General features: G+C 44.0%; 1 protein-coding gene across 1 annotated transcript; it reads left to right on the top strand.

The window, feature by feature from the left end:
• The first annotated feature begins 6,170 nt into the window (after positions 1–6,170).
• On the top strand, positions 6,171–9,244 carry LOC141371854 (zinc finger and SCAN domain-containing protein 31-like). The gene is made up of 4 exons (XM_073889559.1): positions 6,171–6,282; positions 6,327–6,558; positions 6,819–6,998; positions 8,403–9,244. Exons 1-3 carry the CDS (start codon positions 6,171–6,173, stop codon positions 6,862–6,864), a joined length of 390 nt encoding a protein of 129 aa, XP_073745660.1. The 3' UTR covers positions 6,865–6,998; positions 8,403–9,244.
• The last annotated feature ends 6,157 nt before the right edge of the window (positions 9,245–15,401 follow it).

Raw genomic sequence — 15,401 nt, 5'->3', positions numbered from 1 at the left:
TCATTTTCTTGGTAGGGATAGCATTGTCAAGCAAGGCAGCTTTATTAGACAAAAGAAATGTGCCTTGGCTAGAATGGGAGGGTGGGTGGTGCCACGGATAACCTGACGCCACATATATCCACGGTCCCGTTCTCGGAGTCCCGCTCTTTCCTCATCAGTGCCCTGACGAACAAGAGATCTTCAGAACATTTCAACCCACTTTCTGGTACTATTTTCTGTATTAGTCAGCGTCTGTGGTTGTAAACAAAGAAAATAATTCTGGGGGCGCCCGGGTGGCTCAGTCTGTTAAGCGTCTGCTTTTGGCTCAGGTCATGATCCTGGGATCCCGGGGTCCTGGGATTGAGTCCACATCAGGCTCCCTGCTCAGTGGGGAGTCTGCCTCTCCCTCTGCCCCTCACCCCGCTTATGCTCTCTCTCCCTCCCTCTCGCTCTCAAATAAATAAAATCTTCAAAAAAAAATTCTGAGAACTTAAGCAGAAAGAAGATATTGGAAGAGTGGTAGTTCACAGAATCAAAGTGAAAGGTGAAGAACCAAACTTGACAAACAAGCAGACATGAAGGGAAGCAAGATTTAGCCAAGATCCCACTCCAGAAAGACACCATGTAGGACATAACTTTAGTGCTGTCACCTGGGACAATAATCAGGAAGGCATCTGCTCCAACAGTCCCTTCCTCCCCCTCATTCTTTTGCCTCATTTTACTAAGATTCAAATCCTTTGTAGAAACATCTGATTGACCAAATCTAGATCACATGCACCCTTAGCAGCAAAGTTGCTGGGAGAATACACTGCCCACCTCCCAACGGCTTCTTTAATCATACAAAAGTGCCATAACCAATAATGTCCACTAACCTATCACATAGTGCTTTGATTTAGGGAAAAAATATATATGTTTGAAACTTGTCTACTGAAAGGACTTTTCTTTTTCTTTTTTTTTTTTTAAGATTTCATTTATTTGACATACAAAGAGAGAGAGCACAAGCAAGGGGAGTGGCAGAGGGAGAGGGAGAATCAGACTCCCCACTGAGCAGGGAGCTCGATGTGGAGCTCGATCCCAGGACTACAGGACCATGACCTGGGCTGAAGGCAGACGCTTAACCAACGGAGTGACCCAGGTGCCCTGAAAGGACTTTTCAAATGTTACTTTATAATGTTAATTGTAATTATTATATTCATTAACCTTGTGATTTCTTTTCTTTTCTTTAAAGATTTTATTTGACAGAGAGAGACACAGCGAGAGCAGGAACACAAGCAGGGGGAGTGGGAGAGGGAGGAGCAGGCTTCCCGCCGAGCAGGGAGCCCGACATGGGACTCGATTCCAGGACCCCGGGACCATGACCTGAGCCGAAGGCAGACGCTTAACGACTGAGCCACCCAGGCGCCCCTAACCTTGTGATTTTTGTTGAGGGTGTAACCCATCTCTCTTCCAAGAAAGTATACATTTTCTTCCTCATGTCGTCAAAACTTTTGCTAACTTGGGGTTTTTTAAATCACTCTTATCTTCTTTGATTTTAGCAAGTGTCTCCCGTCAAAATTCAACAAAGCACATGAATGAAAGTTTTCCAGAGGATTTCATTCTTATGGGCTTTACCAAATACCCTTGGTTGGATCTTCCTCTCTTCTTTGCCCTCCTGATCTCCTACACGTTCACACTGTTGGGAAATATTGCTATTATTCTGGTTTCCCAACTAGATTCTCAACTCCAAAGTCCTATGTATTTCTTCCTCACAAACCTCTCCTTTTTGGACCTCTGTTTCACCACCACGACTGTACCCCAAATGCTATTCCACTTGGGGGGCCCCAACAAGAACATCACTTACATAGTGTATGGCCCAGGCTTATATATTCCACTGGCCAGGCTGTACTGAATGCATCCTGCTTGGCATCATGGCCTTAGACCGCTACAGGGCTTGTGTAAGCCTCTGAGGTAATCTGTAATTATGGACCCCAAGCACTGCCTGCAGCTCTCCAGCACCGTGTGGCTCATCGGTCTGGCAAATTCCCTGCTGCAGTCCACACTCACGGTCCAGCTGCCCCTGCATGGGAACCAGGAGCTAGACCATTTCTTTTGTGAGCTGAGCTGCCAGGGCTTATTAAGATGGCTTATGTGGACACCATGATCAACGAGGTCACTTTAGCTGCGGTGGCCACCTTTCTGATAATGGGTCCCCTCTCCATGATTCTTGTCTCTTACAGTTGTATTGCCCAAGCCGTATTTCGAATCCCCTCCACTGATAAGACTTAAGGCCTTCAACACTTGTTCTTCACATCCACATCACTGGTGGGGTCTTTATTTTATGGCCCAGGCATCTACATCTATATGCAGCCCACGTGGGTAGCCCTCAAGACCTTACCAAAGCTCTGATGCTGTTTTACTGTGTTATTACTCTAATGGCCAACCCATTCATCTACACCCCGAGGAACAACGATGTTAAAGGAGCTTTGAGGAGACTTCTCAGGGGGGCCATTTTGTCCAAAAGAATATGAGAAAATGATGCTTTATTCTGAATGGAAAAGCCCAACAATAATCTAAAATACATCCTCCTTTAAATATATGTTTCACAAAAATCATACCCGAAAGTCAAGAAAGCCTTCATGTGCTGCGTTTACCTACACCACTTCTGACACCAGGTATGTTGGGGTTTTTTCCACACCAGCCAATTCTCGGACCCCACCTGGGTGGCCTACAATTCAATTCAATTCTGACACTAACTACCTAGCGTTAGCACAGACTCCACAATTTAAGGGCTCAGTCCCACAAAAACAGCCTCTGCCTCGGACGAAAACACACATATTTGTCCATCCAGCAATCTTGTGAGAACCTATCCCCTAGAAATAAAATCATCCATGCGTGCGGAAGAGATCATGCATAAGAATAAATATTGCAAAAAAAAATATTGCAGACTTGTTCATAAAAAAATAGAAATATATTTTAGTATGCCTACTGATAGTAAATTAACTATTAAAATAAGTGCCTTAAGACCATTAAAAATAATGCTTAAGAATTATCCTAGATGACTTGGAAGGATCTACCTGGCCGCAGGGGCTCTTTACATGTTAATCATTCAATACTCATAACTGTCTGATGTTTATACTATTATTATTTTACAGAAAAGGAAAATGAGGCACAGAGCCATTAAGTAACTGGATCCTGTAGGGGCTGCCCCAAGTTGGGCCTCCTAGGCACGAAGATTATTTTGAGTTAAGGTTGCTGGAGGGGAGGTGGGTAGGGCAATGGGGTAACTGGGTGATGGGCATTAAGGAGGTCAATGGATGTAATGAGCACACGGTGTTATATGCAACTGATGAATCACTAAATTCCACTCCTGAAATTAATACAGTATATGTTAACGAACTGAATTTAAATATTTAATGTAATTTAATGTAAATAAAAAATTTTTTAAAAAGCAACTGAAACCCAGCAGATTCTGGAAAAGTTCTTTACCTCCCTCCCAACTGGCTAAAAAGAATTTAGATAGAGGTCCCGCTCCAGGAAGAGAGCTGTCACCATGGATACCTACGTTATGGTATGAACTAGGGACGCTGGACAGGGAGGAACCTAGCAAGGCCTGTTTGATCGAAGTCCTCTATGTCCCATTGTTTCTGAGTGGCCATGAAAACATTTGTTTATCAAACATTTACTCTCTTTCATCTTCCTGAGGATTGCATTCCTTCCTTTTGAAGTCCCAGAACCTACTAGGTTCTCCCTAATTGAGGATGACATTTATACCTCATTTTGCTTGACTGTCCCTGGAGTTTCATGTCTGTCTGGCTTTCCTGCTTGTATGGTATCAAATTTGATTTTCTCTGGTTAATCTCTGAAAAAAATCTATTCAAAGCCCCCCCCTTCCCCAGCCACCTTAGACAAAACTCACAGGTGTCTGCGCTTGGCCCCACCTCTGTTTTTCTAGGTCACGGTGCCCTACATTCTGGGAAAACAGACCTCAACTACAAAACACATTCTCCTCTAGCCTGACCACAACCCGCCTCCCGGAGGAGCCCCGGACGGAGGCCCTAGAGAAACCTGCCACCTGCCGCCCTACCTGGGCCGAGACTCGGGCCCTCCCCCACCCCCACGGGCGCAGCTGCAGCCCCCTCACACCCCTCAAAGGCCCAGCCTCACATTTCGCCAGCTGTGTGGCCCCCCTCCTCCCACGGAGTGAACGAACTCTGTCCTGCTAGTCGCCCCGCTCCTGGTGCAAATCTCCGCCACCCGCGTCCCCGGCCACCCCAACAATGTCGGTTTGGTTCTTTGTCCGCCTACAGGACCTCGAAGCGGACGGGGCGCTCCTGCTCCCCGACAACCCGCCGCACAGCACCAGCAGCAGGGCCGAGGCGCGCTCCGGAGCACACACCTCCGACACTCGCACAGAAACGCGCACGGCCGCGTGATGACGTGCGCAGGGAGGGAATGCGGAAGCACGCCCGCGGGGACAACCACGCACGCGGGGGAAGGGGAGGGCTGACGTCGGGGTGGCGGTGGGTGCAGAGAGGAAGACAAACCCGGGCGTTGACGAGGGAGAGGGCTGGCTCGCTACCGAATTCCCGGGCGACCCGTGCGCACCCGAGGCCCTTGCAGCGGCCCCACGGGCGGCCTCGAACCATAGAGACGGGGACCGCCAGAGGGGCACGGCGCACTTCCGGGAGCGGGGTTTCCGGGCTTCCGGGAGCGTGGGCCTGGGCTGTGGCGGCGGCCCCGGGGCTGAGGGGGGCCGCTCCTGGGCCCGGCGCCGCGGGAGTGAGGCCCCGCGGGCCGTCGGGGCGGCCGAGGCGGGTCTCTGGTGAACGCCTCCCCCGGCCCCGGCGGCTCCGGTCTCCAGCGCCGTCGCGAAGCGGAGGACTTCGGAGTGTGAGACGGGCGGTTCTCCTGCGATCTGGTGGGTCCCTGACGTCCAGGAAACGGAACTTTTCTCCAGTCCCTGCGGTCGGAAGCGTTTTCGGACCCCGAGTTTGAGGGATGTTTTCTTAAAGCGTGGCGCTTCTATGGTGTTTTGAAGGCCTAGCTCCCCAGGAGCCTAGGGCAGCGCACAGACGCCTTCGTAGTTCTGTCACGAGCCGTGACTGTTCACGCAGACTGTGAGCTTCCTGTCATTTCAGGACACGTTCTGTTAGTAAATAAAGCTGTTACTTTGAGTATTGCCTTCAAGTGACTTTAAGGAAGTACTTCTGGTTTTCAGAGCGTGGAAAAGGGGTTGTGGACCTGTTGTAGGTAACGTTTTCCCTGTGTACTTGTCTAATCGTACTTGTTTATCACACAGTATAAAGCGAACAATTCCCGAACGAGTTTTGAGAAAGTGTTACGGTTAATGCCTTTCGTTGGTCTTTTTTTCAGCGTAGCTGTGGATGACTTACTACGCATCAGGCCGGACTTGGGCACCACCTGTAGTGCAGCGCACAGAACAGATGCAGCCCTGCTGGTGTGATCGTGGGCGCAGCAGTAGCAGGGCAGCGTGTGACGGCAGGTGGTGGCGAATGGTACAGCGAACCACGCAGTGAGGGTCAGAGGGTGATGGTGGCTGGAGAGCTACTTTATATAGGGCGGCCGGGAGATGTCTTCTTGAGGGAATGATTTTTGAGCATGCTGTAATGAAATGAGGGAATGTCCCATGCTAATATCTGGATAAGAGCATTCCACGCAGGTGGAATGCATTGACAAGTCTAAAATTGAAGAGGATTTCACTGGAGTAGAGTGAACACAGCAAGGATTCGTAGGAAAAAGGTTATTCCTAATTTCTAAAATAGCCCTATAAATTTTCATTACCAAGAATGTCAAATCCTCAAGTCACCTACATCACTGTTAGCAAAATTTCAAAAACCTCTTCTGTTGTGTTTTTCTTAAAGTGTCCTGGGCAACCTTTATTTATTTATTTATTTATTTATTTTTATTTATTGAGAGAGAGAGAGAATGAGAGATAGAGAGCACGAGAGGGAAGAGGGAGCACTCAGAGGGAGAAGCAGACTCCCTGCCAAGCAGGGAGCCTGATGTGGGACTCGATCCCGGGACTCCAGGATCATGACCTGAGCCGAAGGCCTGGGCAACTTTTAATAGTACATAATAGATTTTCTTTTTTAACTGGTGCAGTTTTCCATCTTAATACTGGTCTCTATTTTGTGAAGGGGACTCTCCTTGGAGTATAAAGCCATCTGCAGGCACCCCTCCCCTGAGAGAAAATGGCTGCAGGTCTCATCATCCAGGATGGAGAACAACAACCTGTGATAGTAAAGGTGGAGGAAGATAACTTTTTTGTACAAAAAATTGACTTGCAGAAGAACAGCCAGTCCCGTCAGGAGGTCTCCCGCCAGCACTTCAGGCAGTTCTGCTACCAGGAGACATCTGGGCCCCAGAGGCGCTGAGCCGGCTCCGGGAGCTGTGCCGTCAGTGGCTGCGGCCCGAGACGCACAGCAAGGAGCAGATCGTGGAGCTGCTGGTGCTGGAGCAGTTCCTGACCATCCTGCCCGAGGAGCTGCAGGCCCAGGTGCGGGAGCAGCATCCACTGAATGGAGATGAGGCTATGTTGGAAGAGAGCCTGGAAGAGAGTCTGATGATCCGGAATTTCAGGTGGGAAGAGGTGTTCTGTGGTGGCAACAAGCAGCATCTACTGGTTAGGTTCATAAGAAAGCAGTGAGGGCAGCCGTGAGCTTTTGTCCCTGTCGATGCTTCATTGTTTCTGTTGGTTCCTTTTTCTGTCTCATCTCTCCTAAGCCTGCTGAGTCCTTTTTCCCTGTCCTGTTTCTCCATGGGAAATGTTTCCTAAGGTTTTAGTTCCAGTTCTCAACAGCAGCTTCTTCCCAAGCTCAATGCTTCCTCCTTGTCTCCAGGGCACATTCCAAGCAGATGGACAGGAAGTGCTCTGGGAGGAGGTGATGTCCCTGGGAGCCGCACCCCAGTCACCAAGTTATCAGCTCCAGCACATGGAGACTCTGCTCAAGGATGCCTCTCTGGAGCCCCTTCCCTACAAGAGAGAGATGAAGAGGAAGTGGAGGAACCGATCTGGGAAGGTGGGTTAGGGTAGCGGGCTCCTGCTTGGCCAATCAAAGCCATCCTTTAGGGGCACCTGGGTGGATCAGTTGTTAAGTGTCAGCCTTCCGCTCAGGTCATGATCCCAGGGTCCTGGGATCGAGCCCCACATCAGGCTCCCTGCTCCGCAGGAAGCCTGCTTCTCCCTCTCTCACTTCCCCTGCTTGTGTTCCCTTTTTTGCTGTGTCTCTCTCTGTCAAATAAATAAATAAAGTCATAAAAAAAAAAAGCCATCCTTTACAGCTTAATCATGAGTGTGTCTACTCTAACCCTCACCCAGAATCCTCACTGGCTTATCTACCTCTCTTTTTACAAAGTACAACCTTTATTCTTGACCTTTTAAAAAGGTTTTATTTTATTTGCTTTTCACATACCCATCTTTGCTTTTTATTAAAACACTGAATGATTGCATCATCCTGTTGGTTCTCCTTTATGGTGGCCTCCTCACTGTCTTGCCCTACCCTCTAAGTTTTATCGACCCATCTGGGATGAAGCCACCTTTAAAACCTTTCACGTTGACTGCATTTTTCCTGTCTTCTTCCACATTAAATTCCCTCCTGTTTTCACGCTGGTCCCTTCCCCTACATGTCGCTCCAGTGTACATTTGGTACCTTTTCCTTTCCACATTCTCTACATGTCAGATGTGCTTCCCATTTACAAAGCTACCCCCCTCTTTACATCCTGATCCCCTTCACAGTCTGTCCAGAAAAGAGCAATAAAGTGACCAGAACAGCCAAGAAATCAGTCCTTTTCCAGTATTTCCTTTGAGTTCAGGTGGAATCTTCAATTTAATGAGTTCAGTGGGACATTTATCTCCCTCAGGCCAAATTTCACTAAAACTGTATTTTAAAATTGTGTTCATAAAGGAATACTGATCTTAGTTAATATAGGGTAATTATTGGTTTACACTGAATCTGCAAGCAATGTCCTATTTGGGGGAAAATTAAGACAAACAATTTTTTTCCAACCAATAGAATAAATACACTTTTGCCTTTCCTCTATAATTGTATTTGAATGCAGTTTGAAGTACTCTTTATACACTTAGACTTTTAACAAACTCTTTAATAATTTGTGCCCTTTTTGTCGTAAAGATTGTTCCTGATCCTACCTTAGTGACTAGGACATAGGTTATTTATTCCAGAATATGTCTGTTTCACCTTTCCTCTCTAGCGCTTTCCTTCCTTAATTGAGCTGAAGAGATACTGATCGATTTTTGGGGCAACATGACTAAAAAAGAGAAAAATGATCCCTTGGGGTGTAATACTCTATCCGTTCAAACAGATGACATTTCCATTTTGTTTACTTCTATATATGTCTAAAATTTTCCATAATAAAAAGCTTAAATAAAAGAAAGTGATGTTTGAATGATCCATTTCCTATTTTAGATAGTGAGACCAAGCTTGAGACTGGGAAATTGGCTGGAAAGCAGGAAGTATCCAAAGGAATGGAATCACAGAAGATGATACTCCATAGAATCTGCAGAGGCAGGACCATTTTCCAGGGGACCCATTTTGGAGACCTTCATGAATGCAAGCACAGGTTGGCGGGCATCAAGGAAATTCAGAAGAAGGACAACAACACAGATGTGATCGGTGTGGGAAAAGCTTCATGCATAGCATCAGTCTTCTTGGATGTCAGAAAATCCACACAAGGGAAAAGCTCTTTCAGTGTCAAGAGTGAGGGAGAGCCTTTAGTCAAAACACAACTCTTTTTAAGCACCTCATAATTTACATGGATGAAAAACTATCAGTGTAATCAGTGTGGTCAGTTTTAGTCAAGGCTCAGTTCTTATAAAACATCAGAGAAATCACACTGGGGAGGAACCGTATGAGGGATTGTGGTAAAGCCTTCAGTAACGGCACAGGACTTGCTCAGCATCGGAGATACCACAGCTTAATAAAATGTTACCAGTGCACTGACTGTGGGGAAGGCCTTCAGGGAAAGTTCAAACCTCACTAAACATCAGTGAATTCATACAGGAGAAGAACCCTATGAATGTGATGAATGTGGAAAAGCCTTCAGTGGAAGTTTTGACCTTAACAGATACCACAGAATTCACACTGGGGAGAAACCCTATGAATGTGACAAGTGTGGGAAGGCCTTCTGTCTGAGCTCACATCTCACGGAACACCAGAGAAGCCACAACAAAAACTCTATGTGTGTAATAAGTATGGAAAATCCTTCAAACAGAGGTCAGGTCTCTTTCAACATTAGAAAAAAAAAAAAGAAAAAACCACAACTAATCAAAACCACGTTGCTTAAATTATTGTGGTAAAGATGTTGAGCAGCATTTGTTCCTGGCAGCATTTAGATGCGCTGTGTGAGCACTCTCAGTATGTCACTTTCCCAATCTCCTCTGACATCAAAGTACCCACAGACTAGATTCTCCCTCTTTCAAATGAGCCAACCCCATTATCTGTTTCAAGGCCTGAAGGCTAGTTAATTAAAAGTGCAAAGCTTCAGAATGGCCAGTTTCATCCTTTCACAATGAAAGTAAACATTCAGGAGTGTCCTCCATAATTTGTCCCAGGATTTCCAGTGTTATTTTCCTTCACTGCCCAGCAGCTCTGCTGTATTGGTCTCATTTTGCCCGGCCACCCCAAGTACACTCAAGCTTCCATGACTTTGTCTTCCCTCCTCATGCCCTGAGTGCCCTCTTTTCCTTTGTTGGAAAAGTTTTACATATGTCTGACTGTAACCCCATTTAGAATAAAGAAGTTTTCTGAGTGCTGAGCCTCCAAGAGGTTGTATAACAGTGTCCTCATGTTCCACTAAAAATGGCATGGCTTAAAGACTAATGACCCTGTTGAGTACCTACACTTAAGAGCGCAGAAGGTTTGTCTGTGTGCTTTCAGTTCACTTGGTGACCATCAGGATTACCTTCTAAAAGTAAGATCTTGCTCCTTCAGGAAGAGAAGGATAGCCCCTTTCTGGAGCACTGGAGAACAGTGAGTGTTCACGGAGGCACTGGTTACCCTTCCAGAGGACAGAGGCTGCAGTGCTGACCCAGATAGAAGCCATACTGCAATGGCAGATGGAGGGACCTCCTGTCCAATGGTGCCCCCGTGCACTGCACATCCACTTGGGATGGTCCCAAGACGTGCTCCTTGTTCAGGCACCATTATGTTAATGCAGAGAAAAATAAAATAGGTTGGTTCTGGAGAGGAGTTGTGAGGTCTTCCCAAAACAGAGCAGAGGATGATTCAAGTCAAAAGAAAATATAGATACTTCCCTGGATTAGAAGATGGGTAGCAGGGATCAAAAAGAGTATACCACTGGGAGGTTAAACTGGATAAACTAGAGAATACTCCCCTTTAGCATGGCTCCCACATGGGAGGTGACTTATTTCAGGGACCGAGTGACCCTGAGGGTATTGTCTGTCATTTCTATTAAGTCTGATATTACTGTTAGTGGTAGAGCTATCCTTTTGATACTGATTAGCCAGCGTACTTATAAGTGGACAGACCCTAACTTAGGTTTCAAGGGAGAGCTCAAGCTTCCAAGTGTAACAGCCTTGGACGGTAACTCAAGCTATGGACACTTGAGCCTGGGTTGACTGACATTTTCAACATAATTTACCGAGTGGGTGACGAATCACTGAATACAACACCACTTTTCACCTGTTCTCTCTTCCCTTTTTTTCCTGACCATACACATTCTGCCACCCTCGGCATCATTGCTGACTAATTCTCTTCCCTCTCTCCAAATTGTGTTTCCTAAATATCTGTGTTTGGGGGGAGGAAGCAGAGATAGTTCAGTCAGAGATGATACGATCACATTTAACACAAAAAGGAAAAGAAAACCCTAGTTTTCTAGGTTAGAGAACATAATTTTAGATAATATGTTTCAAATTTTTTTGATCTGTCACCCTTATTTGAAAAAACACTCCATATTTCTATATAATCACCTTTTGGCTTGTATAATAATTTTAGGTCACTTTAGACTTTAAAACATATCTCCACCTCTATATTTGGGAAGCATCTCACATAAGAGGTAGAATAGCTGAGTAAGATTATCGTACGTATGTATCTAAAACTAAGTCAAGGAGCAGACCCCATATGTCAGAATTTATGATTAGCTGCTAGTAACAAAAATCTGAGGGGCGCCTGGGTGGCTCAGTTGTTGAGCATCTGCCTTCAGCTCGGGTCATGATCCCAGGGTCCTGGGATTGAGCCCTGCATCGGGCTCCCTGCTCTGCGGGAAGCCTGCTTCTCCCTGTCCCACTCCCCCTGCTTGTGTTCCCTCTCTTGCTCTCTCTCTCTCTCAAATAAATAAATAAATAAACCTTAAAAAAATCTGAAAAATTCACACGGTGTATTTCTCTCATGTAAAAGAAGCCTAAAGGCAGATCATTTATGGTTGGTGGTTTATTTTGTGGGGTCATCGGGGATCCAGGTTCCTCTCACGTTGTCATCATCTGCATGCAGCTTCTTCTCTTCCCGTGGCTGCTGAAGCACCAGCCATCAATTCTGCATTCCAGTCAGCAGGAAGGGCATAAGAGGGTTTCTCTCAGCTAACTCGGGGTCTTTCATGGAGCCTTCTCAGAATTCACACATTTCCTCTTACATTTAATTAGCCAGAATTGAGTCACATGACCACACTTAGCTGCAAGAGTAGCTAGGAAAAAGGGGCGTGTGGGTGGCGCAGTCAGTGAAGCATCTGCCTTCAGCTCAGGTCATGATCCCTGAGTCCTGGGATCAAGCCCCCACATGGGGCTCGCTGCTCAGTGGGGAATATGCTTCTCCCTCTCCTTCCCCCTGCTCCTTTTCTTTCTCACTCTCTCAAATAAATAAATAAAATTTTTAAAAAAGTAGCTAGGAAATGTAATTCCAGGTGCCAGTGTACACATAAAAATTGGAGTCCTGTCATCTAATAAAAAAGAATACTTATTTGGTAGGCAAACAATCTGTGCCAACAGTCCTAAGTATTTTGAGTTCTGAATTGTTAAATGTGTGCTAAAAGACTGATCTACATATGAATGAATGAATGGTAAAGGGTGCAAGAAACAAAATTAGAACTAGGAGATAACAGTGGTGTATGGATATCAAGAGATTAGGAGAATAGAGCAAGAAGAAAAAGCGGGAAGTGGGGAGTGAGAATATGTAAAACTCCTGAGTTGGAGATCCCTTAAACTTACCAGGCTTCTTTTAATGATATTAAAAAGACTTGTGAAAAAAATACAGTTTAAATCCATTTTAATTTGGTAATAACGGATATTTTTAAAGATTTTATTTATTTGAGAGAGAAAGCAAAAGCAGGCAGAGAGACGGAGTGAGAGGAGGAAGCAGACTTGCCGCTGAGTTGGAAGCCCTATGTGCGGCTGGATTCCAGGTCTCTGAGATCATGACCTGAGGCTAAGGCAGACACTTAACACACTGAGCCAATCAAGTGCCCCTAGAGGATATTTTTTAAAGAAAAAAATTCCTCTAGATTCCTACCTCCCTAATTTGAGAATTATTTTCACTTATTTGTCTATTTGGAGAGATTATATACACACACACATAAACACATATATAGAAAGGGAGAGAGAGAACATAATTTTAGATGTGTTTCAAATTTTTCTGATCTGTTCTATTTTATCAATCACCTTATTTAAATAAAACACTCCATATTTCTGTATAATGACCTTAGGGCTTGTATAATAATTTTAGGTCTCTTTCGACTTTAAAATATATATATCTCCGGGATGCCTGGGTGACTGAGTTGGTGAAGCATCTGCCTTTAGCTCAGGTCATGATCCCAGGTTCCTGGGATTGAGTCCCACATCAGGCTCCTCGCTCAGTGGGGAGCCTGCTTTCCCCTCTGCCTGCTGCTCCCCCCTGCTTGTGTGCTCTCTCTCTGACAAATAAATAAATATAATCTTTAAAAAAATAAAATATATATATCTCCACTTCTATCTATTTGAGAAGCATTTGTGGGATAGCCGAGTAAGAAGATTATCATACATATATATCTAAGTATTACTAATAACCATATTTTTGTCTAATGAACACTGTGCTAAACTTGCAAAAAAAGGAATGGCCCCTTTAAGACCCATATGCAAGGATTTCTAGCTAAAGGATCCTTCAGGGCTAAGGAAGCTACCTGATCAGGAAACCTGGATTTAAGTCCCAGCTTCGCTGACCTCCGCAACATACTTCATTTCTCTGAACCTTGGTTTCTTCAACTGTAAAATGGTTTGAATTTAAAAAAACATTCATGAAAAATTTTTTATTGAAATATATCTACACTTGAAAATACACAAGTTATAGTGTACAGGTAAATGAAATTCATAAGTGAAACCACCCACATAACCACCACCAAGGTCAAGAAATACATTACCCATTCCCAGGAAGACCCACCTGTGCTCCATCCTCCTTCCTGTTGTGACTTCTAACACCAGATATTAGTTTTCTCAGTTTGAAGTTTATGCAAATGGAGTCATGAAGTATGTATCTTTTTGTGTCTGCCTTCTTTGACTATTATGTTTGTGAAGTTTATCACCGTGGCTTATAGCTGTAGTTCATTTTTATTGTTGCATAGTATTCTATTGTATGAATAAACTTTAATTTCTGTATCTATCCTACTGTTAATGGACATTTGGGTTGTTTCCACTTTAGAGCTATGAAAATGCTGCTCAGACATGTCTTTAGATGCAAATATATATTCATTTCTGGTAGCTATCTCTAAAAGTAAAACTCCTGGGTCATAGAATATGCATGTGTTCAGCTTAGGAGATATGCCAAAGAGTTTCCCCAAAATAATATTACAATTTACACTCTCATCAATAGCGTATGAAAGTTCTCATTGCTCCATAATCTTTGCTAACATGTGGCACGTGAATCCATTTTTTTTTTTTATATCTATGAATAAACACTTGGGCTGCTTCCACATCTTGGCTATTGTAAATAATGTCACAATAAACGTAACGATGCATGTATCTTTTTGAATTACTGTTTTTGTTTTCTTTGGACAGATACCCAAATGTGGAAGTACTGGATCATAAGGTAATTCTATTAATTTTTTGAGGAACTTCCATACTATTTTCCACAGTGGTGGCACCAAATTACATTCCCACCAACAATGCATGGAGAGTTCCTCTTCCTCCACATCCTCACCAACACTTGTTATTTCTTGTCTTTTTAGTCTTGGCCATTCTGACAGATGTGAAGTGATGGTGTGGTTTTGATAGGCATTTTCCTGATGATTAATGATGTTAAGCATCTTTTTATGTGTCTGTTGGCCATCTGTATGTCTTCTGTGGAAAAATGTCTATTCATGTCTTCTGCCCATTTTTTAATTGGATTATTTGGGGACTCTTTGGTGCTGAGTTGCATAAATTCTTTATATATTTTGGATATTAACCCCATATTGGATATGTCACTTGCAAATATCTTCTCCCATTCTGTATTTTGCCTTGCTATTTTGTTGATGTTTTCCTTTGCTGTGCAAAAGCTGATTATTCTGGTGTAGTCTTGATAGTTTAATTTTGCTTTTGTTTCCCTTGCTTGAGGAGGTATATCTAGAAAAATGTTGCTCGGTCCAATGTCAAGAAATTACTGTCTATGTTTTCTCCTAAGAGTTTTATGGTATTGGGTCTCACATTTAGGTCTTTAATCCATTAGTTTATTTTTGTGTATGGTGTAAGAAAGTGGTCCAGTTTCATTCTTTTGCATGTAGCTGTTCAATTTTCCCAGCACAATTCATTGAAGAGACTGTCTTTTCCCCATTGGATATTCTTGTCTCCTTTATCAAAGGTTAATTGACCACATACATGTGGGTTTATTTCTGGGTTGTGTATTCTGTCAATTGATCTATGTGTCTATTTTTGTGCCAGTACCATACTGTTTTGATTACTAGAAGTTTGTAGTATACCTTGAAATCTGGAATTGTGATACCTCCAGCTTTGTTCTTTTTCAAGATTGCTTTGGCTATTCAAGGTCTTTTGTGGTCCCATACAAATATTATTTGTTCTAGTTCTGTGAAAAATGTTGGCATTTTGATAGAGATTGCATTAAATCAGTAGATCGCGTGGACATTTTAACAATATTTGTTCTTCCAATTCATGAGCATGGAATCTCTTTGCATTTGTTTGTGTCATCTTTAATTTCTTCCCTTACTGTTCTATAGTTTTTGGAGTACACTATGAATCCATTTTTAACAGGGTTTTCAGCATTGGGGTTGTGGTTGCTTAGGAAATACCCAATGACCTGTCATATTGACAAAATTCAAAAACCTGAAAACATACAGTTGGGGAGGCTATATGAAAACAGGCACTCTCACACTTCGCTGTTGAGAGTGCAAAATAGTACAGTGATTGCAAAGACACACCCCTTTCTCTCTCCTCCCTCCTCTTTCTTCATTTTTCATTGTAGCATTATTTGTTAAAACAAAATATTGGAAAC

This window comes from Callorhinus ursinus, unplaced genomic scaffold (assembly GCF_003265705.2).
Source record: "Callorhinus ursinus isolate GAN/ISIS: 27379988/994484 unplaced genomic scaffold, GSC_fseal_2.0 scaffold109, whole genome shotgun sequence".
NCBI lineage: Eukaryota > Metazoa > Chordata > Mammalia > Carnivora > Otariidae > Callorhinus > Callorhinus ursinus.
Note: the sequence above shows the minus strand (reverse complement) of the source record. Positions and strands in the feature narration are given on the sequence as shown.